The sequence below is a fragment of the Biomphalaria glabrata genome, chromosome 12, assembly GCF_947242115.1.
Source record: "Biomphalaria glabrata chromosome 12, xgBioGlab47.1, whole genome shotgun sequence".
Lineage (NCBI taxonomy): Eukaryota > Metazoa > Mollusca > Gastropoda > Planorbidae > Biomphalaria > Biomphalaria glabrata.
Genome location: NC_074722.1, coordinates 24,285,829 through 24,310,514, shown reverse-complemented (window position 1 = coordinate 24,310,514; position 24,686 = coordinate 24,285,829). Strand labels below are relative to the sequence as shown.

Here is a 24,686-nt window from a genome sequence, read left to right as displayed (position 1 = left end):
CATTAGAGCTGGGTGGACTCAGGGACGCCCAAAGATTCCGAAATTAAAAATCCCAGTCTTCACCAGAATTCGAACTCGGGACCCCCGGCTCAGAAGCCAAGCGTTTTACCTCCCAGCCACAACGCCTCAAATGTCCACCATACACAGGCTAAATGTAATTCATGATTGCCGATATTCGACCCAAGCGCTAAACTACATAATGTCAGGTATCTCGCCAGATCTTCTAGTCTAGAGCTGAATAGACTCAGTTTCTGTCGAAGGGAACCTTGAGACATGGTTGTACTACTTTCCAAACCATACGATGGTAATCTAATGGTCATTCAAACGCCAAACGTTTTAAGCATTGGTCTCGCTCAAATTAAACTTTTTTTTTATCTCAAGCAATTTCTTGGGGCCGAAAATCCTTACAAAGATCTATTTCTTAACATGCAAAATGATTTTTCACAGAATAAAAATTGAAAGATCTGGCAGAAGTGTTTAAAGGTTTTGACTTTTAATTTTTGTTCCAAAGGAACTATATTTAGAATTCTACCTTCCCCTGCTTTAATTTCCCATTTGTCCGACAGATGTGAATACATTTGTTTTCATAGGAGTCATGAATATCTGCAACGAGAGAGAACATTTTGGTTCGGTAACTAAACATTACAACATGACGGTCGCACCTTCTTAGAAGACCGTGGGCACCAGCTGGGAAGAAGTTGTGGACGTTGCCTAAGTCTCTGTGTAGAGAGCTTGCCGCTCCATGCGCTGAATGGGAGGACCTAAGTAAGTCAAAGTAACTAAACATTTACATAAACCTGATGACAATACTGAAACCAAGCTTGCAGGGTTGAGAAAGAGCTCATTCTAAAAAGAAAAACAAGTTAAATATAACAACAAAAATACTTTTAAAAAGAACTCGCGTATTCAGTGAAATCTCATCCATTGTTTTGAATCAATCATGCCATTAATTTTAAATAGATCTAGGACTAACGATAATAAATGTGTCCGAATGGAAATATTTGTATTTAGTGTTTTTGTTTGGACCAATCATTATGTTTATAGCATGCTCAGTGCGCTTATGGTCCAATCATTTTTGTGGACCAGTTGACGAGAGGTGGGGGTGGGGGGTATCTGGGACAAGGTTTCCGTGCTGCCCTGTGAAAGGCAATTAAAAAAGAAATGGCTCAGATTTTAAATTCCAATTCCAACTCGAGCCTCCATAATGAAACTCCATAACTGAGCGATTTAAATACAAGGTTTCATTAGTCTATTGTTATATATAATTTTTTTAGCTAACGACCCAATTCTCCATTCTTCATCAGTCTTGACGAGAGTCCATATAAAAAAAATTAATTACGACTATTTAATTATTATTATTATAGCTTTTATATAGCGCTACTTTCATGCTTATATCATGCTAAGAGCGCTTTTGGTCCAATCTCATTTGTGGACCAGTGGGGGTATCTAGGAGTTGGTTTTCCGTGCTGCCTTTAGGCGCTCAGTAAACACAACTCTGCTCGAGTCGGGTATCGAACCTCGAGCCCCCTTCTAGGTAGCCAAGCCAAGCCAAGTTCAAGCGCACTTGGCCTCTCGACCACGCTTCCCAATCAACATTAGGCTAATTTTGTTCACTGATCCATGTGTTGTCATCGACACTGAATACTTGTGTACATTTTTATTTGGATCCGAGAATGCGAAGTGGGAGAACTAACCTGTACAAGAACCCACTCAGACAGACAGACAGACAGACAGACAGAGTCAGTGGATAAAAGGTGGGTAATACATATAAAAAAAACGAATATATCAATACATAAATATATATGTATTGTATTTTTATTATTATACATTTTTGTCGTCCATTATATTATAACTATATTATAATCACCAAGCAGGATCATTCGTTTACATGTTATTTTCACATTGACTACACTGGTGCTCAGATGTGGTGGCACCTGCCGGGGAGGGGGGGGGGAGTTCTTTGGCATTTGCGGAAGTGTTTCTAACATGTTAACGTCAAAATATAATTTATTCCTTTTTGTTGGGGGGGGGGGGTGGGGGTGGTGGTGGTGAGCTAGCATGGGAGGGGAAGGAAGGGGTAGAGGTATTCAGGTACGTTTAAAGACACACTGCATACATCACGTGTAACAGTTCGGCATCACAAATCACATCAAAGACAAACTTGTTAGGTTTGAAATGACAAAGTGTGAATGGAGAAAACAATTAGGATGGAAACTGGTGGGGGAAAACAATGAATGGAAGAGAGAATGAATGAGAGAAATAAAGAGAGAAAAATAGAGAAAGAAAGAGAGAAAAAAAGAGAAATAATGAGAAATAGAGAAATAAAAAAAAGAAAGAAAGAGAAAGAAAGAGAATGAAAAAGAGAGAGAAAAATAAATAAAGAAATAGAGAAAGACAGAGAAAGAAAGAAAGAGAGAAAGAAAGAAGGAAAGAGCTCTGAACCTTTTTTAAAACGAAAAAGACATACTAAATTAAGGCCTAATAACTAGGTCAGTCAATTACATAGAAAGTCTCTCCCCTTCTCTTATTTTATTTTAGTCTTTCTCTCCTCTCTCTCTCTCTGGTTATAAACGTGTACATACAACATTGAAAAGTGAATGTCCTAGGACCTAGGCTTTAATGAAAGAATGACCGCAGTTAAGTATAGGCCTATAACTGATACCAACATGGCAAATCACATGAGAATACAATAGAGTTCATATATTTATGCGGGAAGCAAATATTTGAAAAAAAATAAATTATTTAGGCAATGTCATAGGTTAAGAACGGGATTAGTTTAATCGGGAATTTCCTTTTAGCGACGCGACTTGTTCTTGCACTTTATTTGGACGGAAGTAGTTCTGGGATAGTAACGGCAGTTGAAGACACACTCTTTTAGCTTAGGCAAGACTTTGTATTAAGGACTGCTGACAGAGGGGGCTGTGCCCCTTTCTTTGTGAATTAAAGGTATATTTTAAGTTGAACAAGCATTATCAAGTTATTTATTATATGTGTGGTGCGTGTTAGTGAACCGCAAGGCCTGAGTGTGAGTTATTACTAATTTCTACTTTTCACAACATCTAATAACACCGCCACAACAGCAACGAGAAGTGCGGTTCAAAATATCACAGCTGACATTTCAAGTTCACAACACAGATAACAAGTGACGCCTGCTGTGCCTAACCCAATTACTTGATTGAATACAACAAAGAAACAATGAAACAAACATCCTATTATCCTATTACCGTACCGATTGCATTAATTTATTAAGTCAGCAATAAAATAGTTCGTACTCTGCTCGCCATTGTACTAATTAAGTTAATGTCGAATTAAAAGAGCTTTGCATGTAGATCTTGATCTTATTGGCGAGGAAGGTTATTTGAGCACACAATCAGCAAGCATTGCTAACAAAAAGAGTGAGAAAGAAAGAACGAGAAAGAGAGAGAGAACGACAGTAAAAGAGGAAAAAGAGTGATGGAGGAAGGCAGAGAGAGATAGAGAGAGAGAGAGAGAGATCATAATAGAGGACCAGGTTTAGTCTACTGACAAAATACACCTCTGTTTCTAAGTATTTGTTTCTTTCTAATCTAGTGCCCACGCTTCTGTTTCATTGAGTGACATTGTTCAAGCTTATGAAATGTGGACATTAAAAATAATGGCGCTTAATTGTTTCACAAAAATAATCCTTCTGAATAGATTGTCGTCAAAATAAAGGTTATTTTTAAATCTGCATTCACATACACATTTACATACACAAAGTTTTCATTTACTTGTCAACAAAACACTTTCTGCAAGTTCGTAACCTTTTTGAGAAGCTTTAGTTCATACTAGTCGGGCTAGGGAAAAGTGTTATTCACAAACGACTACTTTTATCAGGATCAATCTACCAGAGGTCGGTATGTGAAGACTAATGTAAAGTTCCCCTTTCAAACCTTGCTATTTGTAGAGCTAAATGATGTAAGCATCATCTTTTTCTATGGCGCCTTTACTTTTTCACAGCTAATGTCAGGTACCCATTAGAGCTGGTTGGACTAAAAGGCGCTTTAAAGATAACAAAATTAAAGATGCCAGTCTTCACTAGAATTTGAAGCCAGGACTCCCCCGGTTCGGTAGCCAAACGCTGTACAACTTAAACCACCGCGCCTACTGAAAACTAATGTAAGAGATGTTTTACTGGTCAAAAGTTAAGACAGAGAGTAGTATACTATTAATTATAATTTAGGCATGCACATAATTATTAATTATTATTATTAATTATACAGAATAATGGCCGATGGAGAAAAAAAAAGTATCTTTGAAGTGACCTATATCTCTTAAATACAAAAAAAAAAAACGCAATTTAACGGTTGAAGAAAGCACCTGAAAGTGGATATCGTCTAGTTTTTAGGTGTGTCTGGTGTACGGAATTCCAGTGAGGGTTACTGCAGCCATTGGACCCCAGGATAACCTGCTAACTATCGTAAAAAAACAAAAACAAAACGCAAGCTTAAAATATATGGCCATATTACAAGATCTTCGGGGCTTGCAAAGACCTTCCTTCAGGGAACAGTACCAGGAAAAAGAAGAAGAGGCAGACAGAGAAAGCGATGGGGAGGACAAAATAAAAGAATGGACAGGTCTGTCATTGAAAGGGGTTCTAAATAAAGCAAAAGACAGAGAGGATTCGAGAAAGACGGTCGACGAATCTTGCATGGTGCCCCAACAGACTAAGAGACAGGTAAAAATAAAGGTGTACAGAATATAGGATGCGTTGATAATCTCTAGGTATTTTGAAAGGTTTACAATAATTTTTTTTATGGATTTGTAGCACAGTGCACACTAGACTAGTGACACTTTTAAGCTCTTTCGCTAAGCGCAAACTAATTACAATACCTCTAATAAAGTCAGAACTTCATGGAACCTGCAACCTGCACGAAAGCTGATCTAAAAAAAAACGGCTCTAACGATTTTTCTATAAATTAAACAGTTGACGTATATCGCTGAAAAAATAATTACTATCTCGTTGGACACACCGGGAAAACTCTGGTTTGTCCATTATAATTTTTCAAAGTAAAAACCTAGATCTAGATCCAACAACGGTTTTGAAAGGACTATCGCTTTCGGGTATTTCCGAATGTAAGGCATTATTAATTCAATACATTACTGTTAGAGAAAATTGTGCGCATCGTTTAAAGGCTATTATTGTAATTATTCATTAGGAAAAAAAATGGAGTAGTCAGCCGTAGTGTACCTATAACAGTTTATTAAATTTAATGTTGCATTAAGTTGATTGAAAGCTTTGTTTTTTTGTTTTTTTCTACGTAAATCTAATATGGATTACACCTGAATTCTAGTTCTAGACCTTAGGAGTTCTAAACCAAAAGTCTAGATCTAGTCTAGATGTCCACTTAATGAAAGTACCAATAAATAATTGCACATTTTGCAATGACCCCCCAGGCATCGTTCCTACAAGCAGCTGACTAAAGAAATCACAAGTTCGATATCCAGTCGGAGCTAGACAATTTTAGTAATTATTTTTTATATTTTATATTTTATTTTATTTTAAATTGTATACGCCTAATGGAGGTACTGTCTTTTTAAAACGATGTATTTTTTAAAATGTTTTTTTGTTGTTGTTGTTGTTGTTTTATTATTATTTACTTGGCACTAGTGATCTAGCAATATGTCCTCCTTGACATTGTTTAGTTTGTCTATTTATTCCTTTTATCGCCTCCACATTAAACAGTTACTTAAAAGAAGAAGGTACACTGGACTACTAGATAAGCGAGAATCTACTCTCCTAGCGCATCCTTCCGACTCAAAGATCACTAGAGCGATATCGTTTATTTGTTAGATATCTTAGCATTGAAGTCTGTTAGTTGAATGTAGAAAGTGAGATGGAAGGGAGGGGGCTAGTACACTGCTTTGATGTCCTCTTAACAGAAAAAAAGGGAGGGAGGGGTAAAGTGTGCCACACAGGGAAAACATTTTTTTTTTACCTGTCTGTCTCTCTGGTTGAACGGTAGACTCAGCCAGGGTATAGATTGAGTGGACTCTGTGTAGCCTTCCAAGTCCTTATCCCAACTTATCTGTACGATCTCCAAAACTTCTTTGCAAGCAGACGAGCCGTCTTTCAGCGACTGGTAAAAGCTATCAAAGATAATGAAATAAAAAAATGGAATGTTTTTAATGAAACAATTTACCCGAGTGTCGTTACCCCCATATGTCTAATACCAAACCATTCACCCGGGACTACCCTAATAGTAGTAGTATAGGATAAGACAACACAAATGAACACTTCGGGTTTATGTGTTTAAACTCATTCTACTTTTGAAGCCTACGTGAAACATTTAAATGGATTTTTAAACAATCAACCTCCAAAGTGTTCCTTTACATTACAAGGACGAAATAAACGAACCTAATTACCTTTTTTAATGATACTTTTTTTCCTTCAGGAGTGTGTGTGTGTATGGATGACAAAGAAAAAGCCTATTTAGGTAACGGGTATGAACAGCGAAGGGAATAAGGCTTTGTTGTTATATTAAGTAAAATTTTGTTAAGCATGTGATTGTGTCATTTAAATTGAAGAGTGATGACTTTGATTGGAACGATTCCGGAAACGCCAATTAAAACAATCACTTGAATGTGACAAGTTCTGTTGACTTTGGGAAAAGGAGGATTATGAACAAAAAAGAAAACTGACTAGCGCTTTAGCTTAAAAATAATTTTAAACACAAACATTTTAAAATGTAAAAAGGTTTGCCAATAGCTACCTCACATATGCCAATCGACAACTCAGACAGGCAAATAACTAAATCACATGTGTCAATAACTGACTTGCACGTGTCAATGACGTACTCACACGTGTCAATAATTGTCTAACGCATGTCAATACCTTACTCACACATGTCAAACACTGACTCACTCATGTCAATAGTTGACTCACACATGTCAATACCTTACTCACACATGTCAAACACTGACCCACTCATGTCAATAGTTGACTCACACATGTCAATACCTTACTCACACATGTCAAACACTGACTCACTCATGTCAATAGTTGACTCACACATGTCAATACCTTACTCACACATGTCAAAAGCTGACCTACACATGCCAATAGCTGACTCACACATGTCAAAAGCTGTAACTCACACCAATAGCTGTCTAAGACATGCCAAACGCTGACCTACACATGTAAATAGCTGACCGACTCATATCAATAGCTGACTTATACATGTCAATAGCTGACTCACACATGTCAATAGCTGACTTATACATGTCAATAGCTGACTCACACATGTCAATAGCTGACTTATATTAAAAGCCGACTCAAACATATCAATAGTAGACTCACACATGTCAATGACTGACTATCACTTGTCAATAGCTGTGACTCACATCAATAGCCGAGTCACACATGCCAAACGCTGACCTACACATGTCAATAGCTGACTCACACATGTCAAACGCTGACCCATACATCAATATCTGACTCATACATGACAATAGCTGACACACATGTCAATAGCTGACTTATATCAAAAGCCGACTCACACATATCAATAGCTGACTCACACATGTCAATAGCTGACTCACATGTCAATAGGTGTGGCTCACACATCAATAGCTGCAAAACGCTAACCCACTCATGTCAATAGCTAACCCACACATGTCAATAGCTAACCCACTCATGTCAATAGCTGACCCACACATGTCAATAGCAAACCCACACATGTCAATAGCTGACTAACCTGCTCAAGGTTGGAGTAAACATGCGACATGGGGGTGACCAGTTAGCCGAGAAGTACAGTCCTAGCACTCTCTCCTTCCCGCACAGTGACCTGACAGACACTGGTTGACCGGAAGACCTGGTCACCGTCTCACCAAGGAGAGACTCAAGCGTGTGGGCCATAACCTCGGGGTGTTTACACCTTCAAAACAAATGTGTTCCTTCAAATCTGAAAAAAAAAAACACTTGAAAACATTTGTTTAAAAAGATGACAACACCAACACTAAACATGTACTATAAACTAGGTCAATAAATAGTGTCATCAGACACCTGCTCACCCAGAGAAGGGAAACAATGCCTCTGAAAGGAGAACAAATGAACAAACAAGACAAAGTTAACTTTAGAATCTAGTCTTACGAATTAATGGACAAAACATTAGTAAATCAGAGACCATAAACAGTTTTATTTAGTAGAGTATTTCTCAGATAAGCGACATAGTTTTTGTGTATTTAGTGAGAAAAAAAGCCGCCTCTTAAGTCGATAAGAAAATACTTCTTTTTTTTCAACCTGTGTCACGTCTGCACTTTGACAAGAGAAAAACTTTTTTTTTGTCCAATAAAACTTCCCAGATATTAGGGAGCTCTTAGTGAAGAGGTTATATAAACATCCTTATCAATATATACAAACATTACTATTCCTGAAGGTGGTTGCAAATAATTGAAAGTAGGCATTACAAGTCGGAGTCGTTGTCATCAGTACGACATTCCTTTAGCACACATGACACTAGTTTGAATTAGGAGAGAGTTTGTGTCTTTATACCAGATGGTATGTGTATGCTATTGTTGGATATTATACTATAGCAGTAAACAACAGAGTCAAACAGAACATGTTTATATTTAAACTAACGTCTGCCTGGCGGAGGACTATAACAACAAAACAACCAACAACGTGTGCTCCTTGTCTGGTAAACCTAGCAATAAACAACTAGATGAATAAACAACTAGATGAATAAACAACTAGATGAATAAACAACTAGATGAATAAACAACTGGATGAATAAACAACTTAATGAATAAACAACTAGATGAATAAACAACTAAATGAATAAACAACTAGATGAATAAACAACTAGATGAATAAACAACTAAATGAATAAACAACTAGATCAATAAACAACTAGATCAATAAACAACTAAATGAATAAACAACTAGATCAATAAACAACTAGATCAGTAAACAACTAAATGAATAAACAACTAGATCAATGAACAACTAGATCAATAAACAACTAGATGAATAAACAACTAGATGAATAAACAACTTAATGAATAAACAACTAGATGAATAAACAACTAGATGAATAAACAACTAAATGAATAAACAACTAGATCAATAAACAACTAAATGAATAAACAACTAGATCAATAAACAACAAGATCAGTAAACAACTAGATCAATAAACAATTAGATCAATAAACAACTAAATGAATAAACAACTAGATCAATAAACAACTAAATGAATAAACAACTAGATCAATAAACAACTAAATCAATAAACAACTAGATCAATAAACAAGTGTATTAATAAACAACTAGATTAATAAACAACTATATCAATAAACAACTAGATCAGTAAACAACTAGATCAGTTAACAACTAGATTAATAAACAATAGATCAATCAACAACTAGATCAATAAACAACTAGATCAATAAACAACTAAATGAATAAACAACTAGATCAATAAACATCTAGATCAATAAACAACTAGATCAGTAAACAACTAGATTAATAAACAACAAGATTAATAAACAATAGATCAATAAACAACTAAATCAATAAACAACTAGATCAATAACTAAGTGTATTAATAAACAACTTAATGAATAAACAACTAGATGAATAAACAACTAGATGAATAAACAACTAGATCAATAAACAACTAAATGAATAAACAACTAGATCAATAAACAACTAAATGAATAAACAACTAGATCAATAAACAACTAGATCAGTAAACAACTAGATCAGTAAACAACTAGATTAATAAACAACTAGATTAATAAACAATAGATCAATAAACAACTAAATCAATAAACAACTAGATCAATAAACAAGTGTATTAATAAACAACTAGATTAATAAACAACTAGATCAATAAACAACTAAATCAACTAACAACTAGATCAGTAAACAACTAGATCAATAAACAATTAGATTAATAAAAAACTAGAATAATAAACAACTAGATCAATAAACAACTAGATCAATAAAATAGTGGATTAATAAACAACGTAATCAATAAATAACTAGATTAATAAACAACTAGAGTAATAAACAACTAGATCAATAAACAACTAGATCAGTAAACAACTAGATCAGTAAACAACTAGATTAATAAACAACTAGATCAGTAAACAACTAGATTAATAAACAACTAGATCATCAGTAAACAACTAGATCAGTAAACAACTAGATCAGTAAACAACTAGATCAGTAAACAACTAGATCAGTAAACAACTAGATCAGTAAACAACTAGATCAGTAAACAACTAGATCAGTAAACAACTAGATCAGTAAACAACTAGATTAATAAACAACTAGATCAGTAAACAACTAGATCAGTAAACAACTATATTAATAATAAGCAACTAGAAAAATTAACTACTACATCAATAAACAACTATATCAATAAATAACTAGATAAATAAACAACTAGATTAATAACAATAAACATTTTTTCAGAATTGAGAAGAAAAGATTTCAATTTTTTTTTAGTTTGAAACTAGCGAGAAAATAGAGGTTCTAACTATCATCCTGTGCTTATTAAATTAATAAAAACTATTTTTATAATATTACCACCATACTAATTAAAGCTAAAGCAACACCGACATACAAGCCTTAACACATTTTAATACAATGTATTTCTCTTGTTAAACCATATTTTTTTACCCATTTATTGTAAAAATAATAAATTATAACATGTAAACTATCAAATACTTTTATTGTATACACAGATTTCCACAAACTCTGCTCAAACTACAAAGATAAAGTGAACTTTAATGAGAACATTTGGTCCATTCAATCATAAACTGTGTCAACTCAAAGTCACTTGTAGAAAAACAAAAAGTTTAAGACTGTACGGCTAAAATAGTTTGTCTTTTTTTTTTAATTTAATCTGAAGGGCTAGCAAAGAAAACCTTCAACCAGATATGTTACGGATGGTTGATGGACACGGGCGATGGCGCAAGTTCAAGGACAAGGCGCGCAGGTGAATTGAATGCACTGTCTACCTAATCAACAGAGAGCGGGAAATGCAATGAAAAGAAAAACTCTATTTCCTACACTCGAAGATAAAACAAGTTTTAGGAATTACTTGAAGCATGTTTTTTAAACACACCTCTTTTATTATAAAGTTTACAGAATTATATATTTTTAGGTGCTTTTTTTTAGTTTAAAAATGATATAAGAACAAAACATGAAGAGAAATGAATGGGACATGATGTATTAAACAGTGCCTATTAAACTAGGGTTTATAAAAAAAAAAACTTTGACATTATTGGTCTTAAAAATTTGATACAAATTGGAGATCCTCATCGATAACGGAGCGTGCCAGAGAGGAAGGCAGAGGAAGAAAGAGAGTGGGGGAGCCCCCCCCCCCTAACTATTTTTCCAAAATCCTTATTATCCTTGTCTTTGTTCAAGATACCTAATACCAAAAGCGGGCTGACGAAACACTTATATCAGCTTATATATATATGTATTATGTACATTTGATATTTCGGATAAGAGACATTTAGAACCTTAAATCTTACAATATAATTATAAGATGTTAAACTGTCTATATGATGTTAAAAAAATTCCCATACTTCAATAAGTTTAAATTGGTCTGTAAAGACATCCTTCCCCCCCCCCCCTCAAAGAAAAAAATGTATGAGTAGACGGCGAAAGGTTAGGCTAACTTAATTCTAGCCAAGGCCGATAGTGGCTTTGTCAGTGTTAAATATGACAAACTGTGTAGGTTCTGCCTAATAACTGAAAACACTGCACAAGTCTTTAATGTTCGGAGGATGAACAAATAACTGAAAACACTGCACAAGTCTTTAATGTTCGGAGGATGAACAATAACTGAAAACACTGCACAAGTCTTTAATGTTCGGAGGATGAACAATAACTGAAAACACTGCACAAGTCTTTAATGTTCGGAGGATGAACAATAACTGAAAACACTGCACAAGTCTTTAATGTTCGGAGGATGAACAATAACTGAAAACACTGCACAAGTCTTTAATGTTCGGAGGATGAACAAATAAAGAGGGTGAAAGGAGAACCGGAGAAAGAAAAGAAAGAAAAAAAGACGTGAAAAGAAAGACGTCATTCTTTCAAACGCTTTGAGCGAGAAAATCAAAAGCTTTCTGAGCCAGTGTGTCTATATAGATCTAACGTCTCACGTGCATTGGATGCTGCCGGCGGGATACGTGGTGTAACCAGGTTTGTGTTTCTGGCAGTCACAATAAGGTCCCCCAGTGTTTTGGCAGTCTCGTGAGACTCGCTACTTCTAAAAGGTTCGCTGTGTTACCACCAGGCTGTATTCCATGCGCATAGTTTCAGTGTTCCTGGTCGGCTCTAGTAGATCTCGTCAGTTTACATACCGGACATATTTGAGTACTTTATACAGAATTTATTTTACTTGGGCCATGTAAACATTTTGTTCCTTATGTAGTGAAGTAGCATTAAAACAAAATATAAATATTAAAAAAGCAAAAGGAAAAAAAATACTGAACAAAACGAAGCTTATTAAAAGGAAAGAACACACAATTACTGTCATCTCTCAATACTGAAAGATTTACCCACATTTTTCTACATTAAAAAAATAAATTACCACTTATTAATTAGATATAGAAAAACTAAGTCATGTGTTGTTTTGTATAATAGATAATTGTGCATGAGAAATAACGTGACAAGATGTATACAGAGTGAGTAGATATTAGCTTTGTATAAAATAAAAAGTCAAACTTAGAATGCACGGCCCTATTACGAGATCATCGGCGGCTCTCAAAGTTCATTCTGCATGGGAACTGTACAAGGGGGAAGGAGAGGGAGGCAGATGAAGCGATGGGAGAACACCGAAGAATGGACGGCCGTGTCAATGAAAGACACTCTAATCCTGACAAACGACAGAGACGAATGGAGAGAGATGTGAGACCGATCATGTGTGGTGCCCATCAAAGGGACAGATAATGGGGAAGTGAGAGATCCATAAAGGAAAAAAAAAAGTCCATATTTTTAGGCGGATTGAATCTCGGGGCCAACGCAATAACCTTTACTTTTCGAGTTTAAACTTAAATTTGATACGTTCTAATTATCTTAATTAAATCTGTTCCTTGTAATACAATTCATTCATCTAAGTCCCTACGCTCAGAGAAAATTATAAGAAGTGCAGAATCCACACAAGCGGGAAATAGAGGGTGGCGGGGGGTGCTAGTTAAAAACTGGCTAATGACTGTGTGTTTAGAACGCCAGGGTATCCTGAAACCAATAATAGTGTCAGGTAATGGAACAGAGGCGGAAGAGAAGTCACTAAAATCAGCAGGTGGGAAATAGTATCAGCTACGGGCGGCCGGCGCCCAATTTGTCATCTTATTAACATAATACACTTAACGAGAATGGCTCGTGGACACATTCTAAATGAGCTACATTCAATAAATGAAAGAAAATAAAAACATGAGACTAACTACATAGTAATTCTATGCACATAGGTTTTTTTTGTACATAATTACTAAACAATTATATATATAACATAGCATATATGGTACATAATACATAGACTGTGGCACATATAGAATAGTACATGATATAAACGTTTTAATTATAATTTACTTTACACATTGTATAGCAGTTGTAGAATATAATTATAAAGCTTGTCTTGGAGCCCGGACATTAAGAAGGAGTGGATCACTTCATGTGGTTACCAAAAATAAAATAATGCATTTCCTCCAGCCAGCATTTTTAAAGTTGTAGCTTAAATCGTGAACCGGCGAGCAACAGCTTCGTCAGCACCAGATGCGGATAAATATATGCAGGTCGAAAAAGGGTTTGCGTAGTTATGTGAAACAGTGCACTCTTCCTCAATCGAAGGCATTGCCATTATAATTGGTTTACATTAAATGACGTCCACAGTGGCACAGAAGTCTGAGACGGCTGTGAACAACAGATAGTCGTAGGTTTTATTTCGGAGTTTCCATTTCCTTGACTGGCTGCTGACCAAGGCTATAGAGTCCAGTCTGTGTAAAAAGTATATGCTCGCACATATAGCACATCTACTGACGCACTTGATAATAGTTTGAGAAATAAAATGAACAAAAATGACTGGATCGACCAACTGATCGTTAGTGTGATTGTTCGAGTGAACGCCATCAAACTCTGGAAGTTGTCAATACAAGTGAGCTTAAATAATACAGAGAGATAGGACAGCGTTGCAGTTTAGGCCTAGCTAGTACCGGTATTGTACTAAAAACATACAAATGCGAGCCTACGATTACGCTGTCCAGTACCATGATGTCATTGAAGTATGTGGGAAACGGCATACTAAAACAACCAGGTCAAACATATCAAGTTTTTTTTTTGTTTTTTTGTTTTTTGTTAAAGGTTTGGACGTAAAATATGAAGTCTGTGATCTTATCAAGAGCTTTACTTTGAACATAATACATTGGGTCTCGTGAACATTTTGCGACCAGTTCTATGGAGAGATTTCATAGTGTGAGTCAATATATGTACGACAATCAATAGTTGTATGACGAATTGGACACAGAAAATTACTAAATATATGTACAGGAATTAGATAGTCTTCGCAAAAAGTTGTAAGAACAAGCACAACTTAATGGCCCTTAAGTGTGGTAGTCAAGCACTCCTGGATTTATATTTTTTTAATAATCCACAAGGAAAAAATGAATTTCAATCGCGTTGTTTTGTATGTGTATGCCGCATGCAATTAGTTTTATTTTTAAAACCTTTATTATTATGTTTAAAAATCTGGTTATAGATTTAGGAATACTGAATACGCATACCATGTAGATATAATTCAAAATGTTTGTGTCTGGAATAGTAATAAAATATCCTGGTGTGGTGTGTCCGATGTTCCCCCAAACTTCACTTGCTCCACAGTTTGTTACCCCATGGCAACACAAGCGTCTGCAGCCCATCACAGCACACATAAAACACGTTTAGCAGACCACTCATCCTGTCCCGAAGTGCAACCAACAAGCCAAACACACACACACTCACCCACCACTGCTGTATTGTGGCTACAGTTTCCAGGCTTTTGTCAACCCGCTTTTGTAAGCTCAGAGAAACGAATGACCGCGTCAATACAGCCTGAAGATTATCGAACCTTATCATCGAACTGTCAGATATTGATTGTGCAACACACACACACAGCTTAGTTTAATGACTATTTGTGTCAGTCCCGCGTGTAGAAGCAGGCAGTTGTACAGTCCGTAAACAGGAGCATTTGTTTTCATTTCCTGTCCAATGATTTGTGACTTCTGTGGCCACAATGGACGCGGCGGTCAGTGATGTGGGCCCATGGGCCAAGCTGTGTGCTACGTTGGACAAATTAATGGAATGAAGGGGTATGATGTTAAAGAGGAATTAAAATACAGGACATTTGTTTTATGGTAACATCTAGATGAGTGTTTCCCAAATGTTTTCCTTAACGGAACACTTCGCATATTCTGAGTATTTAGCGGAACACTTTGCTTATTTTTTTTTAGAGAGGTGTTAATTCATGTGGCGCCTATAGTTGATCATTCCAGTAGTTTGTGGAACACCTATTCATATACCTCGCGATCATAGTCTGAGAATCACTGATCTAGATAAGTAACTGAATAGGCCTAATTTATTAATAAAAAAAAAGGATAGAAACTATTTATTTCTCCAAATCTAGATCTAAATTCATCTTTTTTATCTAACAATAATAATAATAATAATCTTTATTGTCCGTATGGAAATTTGTCTTACAAAATGTGCATTACACCAAAGAAAACATTATAACTATAAAAAAGCCTAAATGTACATTCACATAAGACTAACTGTCGTTGTATCTCTACCTATACGACCAATGTATCGATGTATCGATGGCACTAAGATATTAATGCGTGAGTTTAGGACCCGACCTAAGCAAAGGCTTGGGGTTTAGATCTAGACTCAAATAGGTTGCAGAGTTTAGATCTAGACCCAAATAGGTTGCAGAGTTTAGATCTAGACCCAAATAGGTTGCAGAGTTTAGATCTAGACCCAAATAGGTTGCAGAGTTTAGATCTAGACTCAAATAGGTTGCAGAGTTTAGATCTAGACTCAAATAGGTTGCAGAGTTTAGATCTAGACCCAAATAGGTTGCAGAGTTTAGATCTAGACCCAAATAGGTTGCAGAGTTTAGATCTAGACCCAAATAGGTTGCAGAGTTTAGCTCTAGACTCAAATAGGTTGCAGAGTTTAGATCTAGACCCAAATAGGTTGCAGAGTTTAGATCTAGACCCAAATAGGTTGCAGAGTTTAGATCTAGACCTCTATAGATCTAGGTACAGACTACAGACATTGGCTTTGATTGGATACCAAATCAGCAAGCAGTTCTCAACACTGGCTCGAAGATGTTTTTCGTGTTTAAAAGTCTAAAGGCAGCCCAGGACAAACTGAAGTCCATTGCTTAAATCTTGCGTGTAACCCTAGTGCTATAGGATTGAGTAGTGGTCAGGTTGACCATAAAGTTACAAATAGCTTTTAAAGCGGTGTGGACACTGACAGTGGGACCCTAATGACCTTGATGTAACAGTTGGCCTGACAGACAGGCTTTTGTAAACTAACTGACTTTAGTGACATGTAGAGATGTAGACAGGCTTAACTAATAGTTACTAACAAGAACTTTTGACAAGCATGATTCGTGATAGTGCCTGGTTGTTCATATTCCTATAATATGAATTTTGTATTGTGAACATGTAGACATAGGATGTATAGAAAGATTCGTACGTATCTGTCAAGAACAAAATAAGTTGCTTTAACTTGCCTCGCGTTAGGTTTGGTTTTTAAGACAAAGAATTCAGTAAACATAAGTTTTGATTGGCTATTGTTGTAGTTTACCACAAGGATAAATACATGATGACCGATGATCCAAATTATTTTCAGCTAATGAACCTTTGTAAAGTTCAATAATAATAAAACAATACTTTCTAAGTCGTATTCGATCACAACAATAAAAAAAGAAACGAGACAACGTTGACCTAGATCTAAATTCTCTGGGGCACAGAGGTCGGGTCATGTACTCAAACCGCCAACAGGTGCACTGGTCATAATGGTCTTGGCGTGGACATGACAGAAAAAGCGAGGGACGCGGAAAGAATGGCGGGAGTGAGACACTGAGAACACAGACGAGAGCTGAAAGACAGTCTTGACAGGCGTCTTTATTTCCGAGACGGCTAAGGTTTAGATTATATATAGACTTTATATATAGATTGACCATGAATACCCCCCGCCCCCCCCCCCCCCCCAAAAAAAAATGTAGTACTCTACATAGCTAGAGCTTGACCTGGGCACTAGAGATCTAGATCTAGATTTAAAAAAAAAAAGAAAGTCCCTCGATCTAGATAGAACATGAGACGACACATTTTAAAAGACCTTAAAAGAAAATAAACAGTTTAAATAAATCTATTGAACTAGGCCCAAGCCTTTGCTTTTCTCTCCCCCCAAATTAGGCACACACACACACATGGGAGTCTCAACGTAAACACATCTTCAAGGCATTTCTTAATGCTTTCCTCTCCTAAGTGGCCACGAACGGGTTTTTTTTTTGTTAACATTACGTAAGATAAATAAAGTTCAGCTCCCCCTGCCTCCCTCATATCTCCCCGGTTCTTTCTATATCATAAAAATAAAGCAAGCACACCGCCCCCCCCCCCCCCCGGTCTGAACTTTTTACTCATCACTTTCTCAAATGCAGGCTTAACCCAGGACGATGTAGATCTTTGCTTCCAGGAAGATACCTTATCAGATGATAAGCATAAGGTTAAAAAAAAAATATTATAAATATCTCGACTTACCTGTCTATAAACCTTGAGAATGGGAAGCACCTGCCACTGAAGAACGGAATTCCAATTTAGAATTAAAGATCCAGATCTAGATCTAGTTTATTTTTATTCTATCTAGATCTAGTAGATCTAGATCTATCTAGATTATAGATCTATAATAGATCTATATAGCGATAATCGATATCCCTAGAATCCTAGATAATTTTAACTAGACCTAGATTCTAGATCAACTAAATTAGATCTACTCAACGTCTCAAGTCTACTGAGTCTAGATCTAGAAATCTGTAATCTATTCGAGTTTAGAATCTATTAGATCTATATGTCTATAGGTCTAGAACTAGACTAGATCTACTAATCACTAACTCTAATCTAATCTACAGTAGGATTGAGCTAGGTCTAGATTCTATATAATGATAATCTAGACTCTATAGATCTAGATCTAACGAGTCTGGTGAAACGTAAGCTTCTTTCTATTTGAAATCCAAATAGATTTAGAATCTGATAAACACACTGATACAGGGATAGACTAGACTAGATCTACTAGCGTGTACACATTAGTCTAGCACACATATTCCAGTAATAACAATTCACTCGAGCATTAACTACACGGTCGCACTTTCGGCCCACTCTTACTGCAACCTGTGCGCCAGACACCGGCGCTACACTGTCGTCGTCTGCGCGCCTCTTAGCAGACGACACCTTCAAAGTCACATACACCAACTGCCGCTTTTTTTTCGCTCGACAAATAGGCTTCCCCCACCCCTGTCTCTCCCTACCTCCCTCTCTCAATCGCTCTTCCCCTCTCTCCACCCCCCCCCCCCACTCTCTCTCGCTCTCCCACATTAAGCGTGTCCACGATGAGTAGTCCTAAGTAAAGCATAGAACGACAGGAACCAGTTATATCGTAAGCTACTTAGATTTAAAAAAAAATGAATCGAGTTTAAATTAATTTATCCATTAGTCGAAATAATGCTAGATTAAATCATCGCGTTGTTGTAGCTATGACATTTAATCCATGGTTAAAGTAAAATTCATGAATTTTACGTAAATATGAAGACCTAGTTCTGGCCTAAATATTTTACCACAAATTACACAGGTGAGCCGTTGACTGCTTCAATTCGATTTAAGTTTTGTTGACTGCACTTTTTTTTTTTTTAATTCGGTACCTTTGTTCTCAGATGTAGATGTAGATCTATGTTCCGTGGTCTTTCAAATAGTCTTTTGTAAGCCATAAGAGTAAACTGACACCTGAGATGGTTTATCAATGCTATTGCATTGCGCGAACCTTTTGTGCCCTCCTTCTTCAAACATACAGAAAAGATTGTCTGGGGCATGTGACACAATAGATGTACCCTACCCATTGTTTTGCCGTATTACTTTCCACATCTGCCTTTTATATGCCCTTAATGGAGTTGAGGCACAATGCCCGGGCATTAGAGTGTGTCAATTGAGCAACTTCAAGGCTGATGTGGATTCGCGATTCATCACCTCTAATTCTTATGCCTGTATATAAAAAAAAAAATACGTTCCTGACATTTGTTTCTTCATAGGCTGGTAAGTCACAGAGACTTGTAGCAGTAGGCCTAAGTTAATTTGTTTACCATGATCTGATGTTTCTGTTTTTGTAACGATGTGTAGACAGTAGTGCAACTATAAGCTTGATAATTTTTCTACGCTAGGCAGCAGTCGCTACTGGCTTTTATTTATATTCATAGCTATATCATTTTTATATTTTAAAAAATACTTAAAAAAGTAAAAAGCTTATATTAAGCGTATTTTTATCAATTAGTTTGGATCAGTCATGTAGTTAAATTTGTAATAGATCCAGACTAACAATAAAAGTATTAATAAAAGTTTTTAAAAAAGGGGAACGACCTGAATTCGAAATCATGGCTCAAGCCTTCTCATACTTTTCAAGCCAACACGGTAACCACTCTGTTAGTGGCGAGCCTATGTACATGGAAGATTGTATAGATCTATTGTTTCTATAGTTTCGTCCTATTTGTCAGGTTTGTGTTCACAAACACTCAGACGACGAAGTATCAAGGGGACTAATTCAGCTTATACCACCACCTCAGTCAATTACATTTCTTTACCGTGTTTAAGATACCAAACAAAAGAATTTATTACCAATAGTTAATAAACAAATTGCTTAATTTTGTTTTAATGATTCTTGTGTTGTCAGGTAAAAGAAATAATTGTGCAAAATTTCAGCTTGATCCGAGATTGCGTGTGGGAAACATCACGTGTACAAACATTTTACCAGGCAGACAGTCAGACAGAGTGAGTTGATATAAGCTTTATATGAAAAACAAACATTCAAACGTAATGAGGTAAGTCTCTCTGCTAATCACCAATCTCTCTAGAGGAGTGAGCAAACAGTTGGGGAGGACATTTGGAGAGCATCCAAAACTTGGATTAGACCCCCCGCTACACTCCATAGCTCTCACTTTATCGAAGCCATGGTGGGATCGATGAATGCAATCATTGACTGGCTGAACTAGATCTATAGACCAGATGGAATGCCATATGAGAGCCAGTTTGGTTTTATAGCACACGGGGAAGACATTACTCGATTCGTGTTATTTGACCCACTCCTAGAAAAACGCTAAGCATGACTTAAGCTGACCTTAAAAATTGACCTAAAAGTAAAAATAAAGTTTTCCTTTCAGACCTTTCGATCTCTAGGTACCCATCAGAGTGGAGTGGACCCAGGGTTATCCTAAAAATTCCCAAATCCCAGAGTCTTAAATGAGATTCGAACCAGAGCCCCCTCGGTTCGGAAACCAAGCACTTGACCTCTCAACCAACACGCACCCACCCTTATTGTATAAGGGTGACTCAATAGTGACTTTGTAATTTCATTGCAGACGTCGAAATCTTCCACAGTCACCGAGTCGAGAATATTCGAATGCTACATACTTAGCACTAATTAACTAGCATTTTGTGTACCCGTATTATACTCCTGTCACTTCCGATGGCTAAGGTAGATATTTAAAATAAGGTGGAAAGATAAAATAACCAGGAAGTGCTGCAAAGAGCAGGATGCCAGGACATCCGCTGTGTTATCAGCAGCAGACGCCTAGGCTGGGTTGGCAACTTCCATAGAATGCCAGAAGGTCGACTTCCACAAGACATTCTGTATGGTGATCAAACACAAAGCAGGAGAGCCGCTGGTCGCCCACTTTTACGGTATACGGATGTATGCAAATGCGACATGAAGCGCTTCGAAATCTACACTAGCAGTTGGGAATAAGTGGCACTGGATAGATCTACATGGAGAGCGAGCATAAAGGAAGGGTCCCTGATTGCAGATGTCATACACAACAGTAGTAGAAAGAAGGGTGAAAATGCAACGGCGCCTGGTGCTTAACCTGTGACCGCAGCCGTGTATCAAGGACTGTCCTCTTTAGTCACACAAGAAGCTAAAAAAGATCATTTCTGGAGATGTAAAATGTCACAGAGATGAAACAGTCTAGTTATAATTAAACGAAGAAGGGCACGCAGTATCGTCTGATCAAATCATAGTTGTTGTCTCAGCCCGTTTCGAGTTTTCCATATTGAATTTGTCTTTCTTGGGAGAAATAAAGAATTCAACATTTTGACTGTTAGGGATTTTCATTTAATAAATAGATAGCTTTCTGGTGTATTTGGTGTACAGAATAAGGAAATTAAGCTAAATTTTTTTTTAAAAGTTATATGATAATATTTGTGTACTTTTTAGTGTTTGTAGAATCCAATTTTACAAGTTCTTTCGTTAGAAGCTTGGTGTTTGGTAACTTTGAATTTTATTTGGCGTCCTTGACTTGGTTAGTTTCTAGTGATAATCTCCATTGACAAAAGTGGGCGGTAATATTAGGAATTAAAAAACAAAAAAAAGCTCGTCCAATTCTCATTCCATATAGCTCACCTTCACTTCAGACTAAGAACTAATTAGGCCTACTGTAATTGAAGAAGACGTTTCTCTTTCATTTGTTGCACTCACTTGAAGTAAAGATGAAAAGTCAGAAGTAGGGAAGACATAATGAAAGAAAAATACAGAGGAAAAAAAGCTGTTTCTTTTCAAATATTCCTATTCCGCCATTTCCACTAGTTCTACTCTCTCTCTCTCTATCTCTCTCTCTCTCTCTCTCTAGCTCTCTCTTTCATCAAACTCTTTCACATTTCTTTCTCTTCTTCTAACACTTTTTTGTTCTCTCTGTCTTCCATACTTCCTCTTCTGCCTTCACTCTTCTTCCTCATTTCTCACATTCTTATTTCTTACACTAACCAACTCTCCCCCACTCTCTCTATCACTCTTTCTCGCCCTCCTTTATACTATGTCCTCTTCCTCTCCCATGCTTCCTCTGTCGCTCCCTACCCTCCTTTCACTCGTTAAATAGTCATTATCTCTTACCATGTTTTCATCGTTCTCTTCCCTCCTGTACAACCTTCTCTCCTTTTTTTCCTCTCTCTCTCTCTCTCTCACACACACAAGTTAGTAAAAATCCAGAGAGCAAGCATGAAATGTGCAAACATCGAGTGTTAAAAAGTAGGAACAAGAAGTCGACTGGAAAGAAAGAGAGTCAAGATAGATTCAAGAAAAAGCTGTTGTTGACGCAGTCAAGTCAGGAAACGATGTTTTAAAGAGCTTCCTAACGACCGCTGAAAATCAACAGAGTTATCATTCCCTTAACTCTCGTGTACGCCTTTAATTAAATCAGTGGAAATAAAGACGTACTTGACATTCCGGTGTTAGTGGCAGAGTACGCTACTGACTGGCACACGAAAGTACTCTACTGACTGGCACAAGAAAGTACTCTACTGACTGGCACACGCAAGTACTCTACTGACTGGCACAAGAAAGTACTCTACTGACTGGCACAAGAAAGTACTCTACTGACTGGCACAAGAAAGTACTTTACTGACTGGCACAAGAAAGTACTCTACTGACTGGCACAAGAAAGTACTCTACTGACTGGCACAAGAAAGTACACTACTGACTGGCACAAGAAAGTACTGTACTGACTGGCACAAGAAAGTACACTACTGACTGGCACACGAAAGTACTCTACTGACTGGCACAAGAAAGTACTCTACTGACTGGCACAAGAAAGTACTCTACTGACTGGCACAAGAAAGTACTCTACTGACCGGCACAAGAAAGTACTCTACTGACTGGCACAAGAAAGTACACTACTGACTGGCACAAGAAATTACACTACTGACTGGCACAAGAAAGTACTCTACTGACTGGCACAAGAAAGTACACTACTGACTGGCACAAGAAAGTACTCTTCTGACTGGCACAAGAAAGTACTCTACTGACTGGCACAAGAAAGTACTCTACTGACTGGCACAAGAAAGTACTCTACTGACTGGCACAAGAAAGTACTCTACTGACTGGCACAAGAAAGTACACTACTGACTGACACAAGAAAGTACACTACTGACTGGCACAAGAAAGTACTCTACTGACTGGCACAAGAAAGTACTCTACTGACTGGCACAAGAAAGTACACTACTGACTGGCACAAGAAAGTACTCTACTGACTGGCACACGAAAGTACACTACTGACTGGCACAAGATAGTACTCTACTGACTGGCACATGAAAGTACACTACTGACTGGCACATGAAAGTACTCTACTGACTGGCACACGAAAGTACACTACTGACTGGCACAAGATAGTACTCTACTGACTGGCACAAGAAAGTACATTACTGACTGGCACATGAAAGTACTCTACTAACTGGCACAAGAAAGTACTCTACTGACTGGCACAAGAAAGTACTCTACTGACTGGCACATGAAAGTACACTACTGACTGGCACAAGAAATTACACTACTGACTGGCACAAGAAAGTACTCTACTGACTGGCACAAGAAAGTACTCTACTGACTGGCACAAGAAAGTACACTACTGACTGGCACACGAAAGTACACTACTGACTGGCACAAGAAAGTACACTACTGACTGGCACATGAAAGTACTCTACTAACTGGCACAAGCAAGTACTCTACTGACTGGCACAAGAAAGTACTCTACTGACTGGCACAAGAAAGTACATTACTGACTGGCACACGAAAGTACTCTACTAACTGGCACAAGAAAGTACTCTACTGACTGGCACAAGAAAGTACTCTACTGACTGGCACAAGAAAGTACACTACTGACTGGCACACGAAAGTACACTACTGACTGGCACAAGAAAGTACTCTACTGACTGGCACACGAAAGTACTCTACTGACTGGCACACGAAAGTACACTACTGACTGGCACAAGAAAGTACACTACTGACTGGCACAAGAAAGTACACTACTGACTGGCACAAGAAAGTACTCTACTGACTGGCACACGATAGTACACTACTGACTGGCACAAGAAAGTACTCTACTGACTGGCACAAGAAAGTACACTACTGACTGGCACAAGAAAGTACACTACTGACTGGCACAAGAAAGTACTCTACTGACTGGCACAAGAAAGTACACTACTGACTGGCACAAGAAAGTACACTACTGACTGGCAAAAGAAAGTACACTACTGACTGGCACAAGAAAGTACTCTACTGACTGGCTCTGAACTGCAGCACGTTCTAATAGTTGTTATGAATAGGACACATTTGTCTTGGGTTTTGATTTGAAGGTGCGATAAATATTCAGTCATGAAATTTTCCTCTGTGCCTCTGATTGTCCCGCCCCACCCCTCTTTTTGAACATACCTGTATTTAATATTTAATATGAAAGATTACCTAATTAACCATCCAAAATAAAAAACTGCAGAGAAAGTGTTTTAGTATTCATATTTTGAAAACTATTTTTTTTTTAAAGTACGAAGCGCCTTTATGAACGCAGTCTAGCATCCATCCCTACCCCGGCAATTATATGGAAACTAGCACCATCAAATTGTTATGCTGAAGTAATTTCTCT

At 37.1% G+C, this 24,686-nt stretch overlaps 1 protein-coding gene across 2 annotated transcripts in view; it reads right to left on the bottom strand.

The window, feature by feature from the left end:
• LOC106061345 (nucleoredoxin-like) overlaps positions 1-24,686 on the bottom strand; it is a 72,656-nt gene that overhangs the window by 25,136 nt on the left and 22,834 nt on the right. Inside the window, exons 1-3 of one of the 2 annotated variants that reach the window (XM_013219439.2) lie at positions 17,785-18,482; positions 7,716-7,922; positions 5,958-6,108 (exon numbers count right to left, since the gene is read on the bottom strand). In XM_013219439.2, coding sequence (XP_013074893.2) covers positions 5,958-6,108; positions 7,716-7,876 — 312 coding nt within the window. In that variant the 5' untranslated portion in view covers positions 7,877-7,922; positions 17,785-18,482. Of the gene's footprint in view, positions 1-5,957; positions 6,109-7,715; positions 7,923-17,784; positions 18,483-24,686 lie in introns of those variants that run through there. The other variant, XM_013219440.2, reaches the window with a different exon arrangement.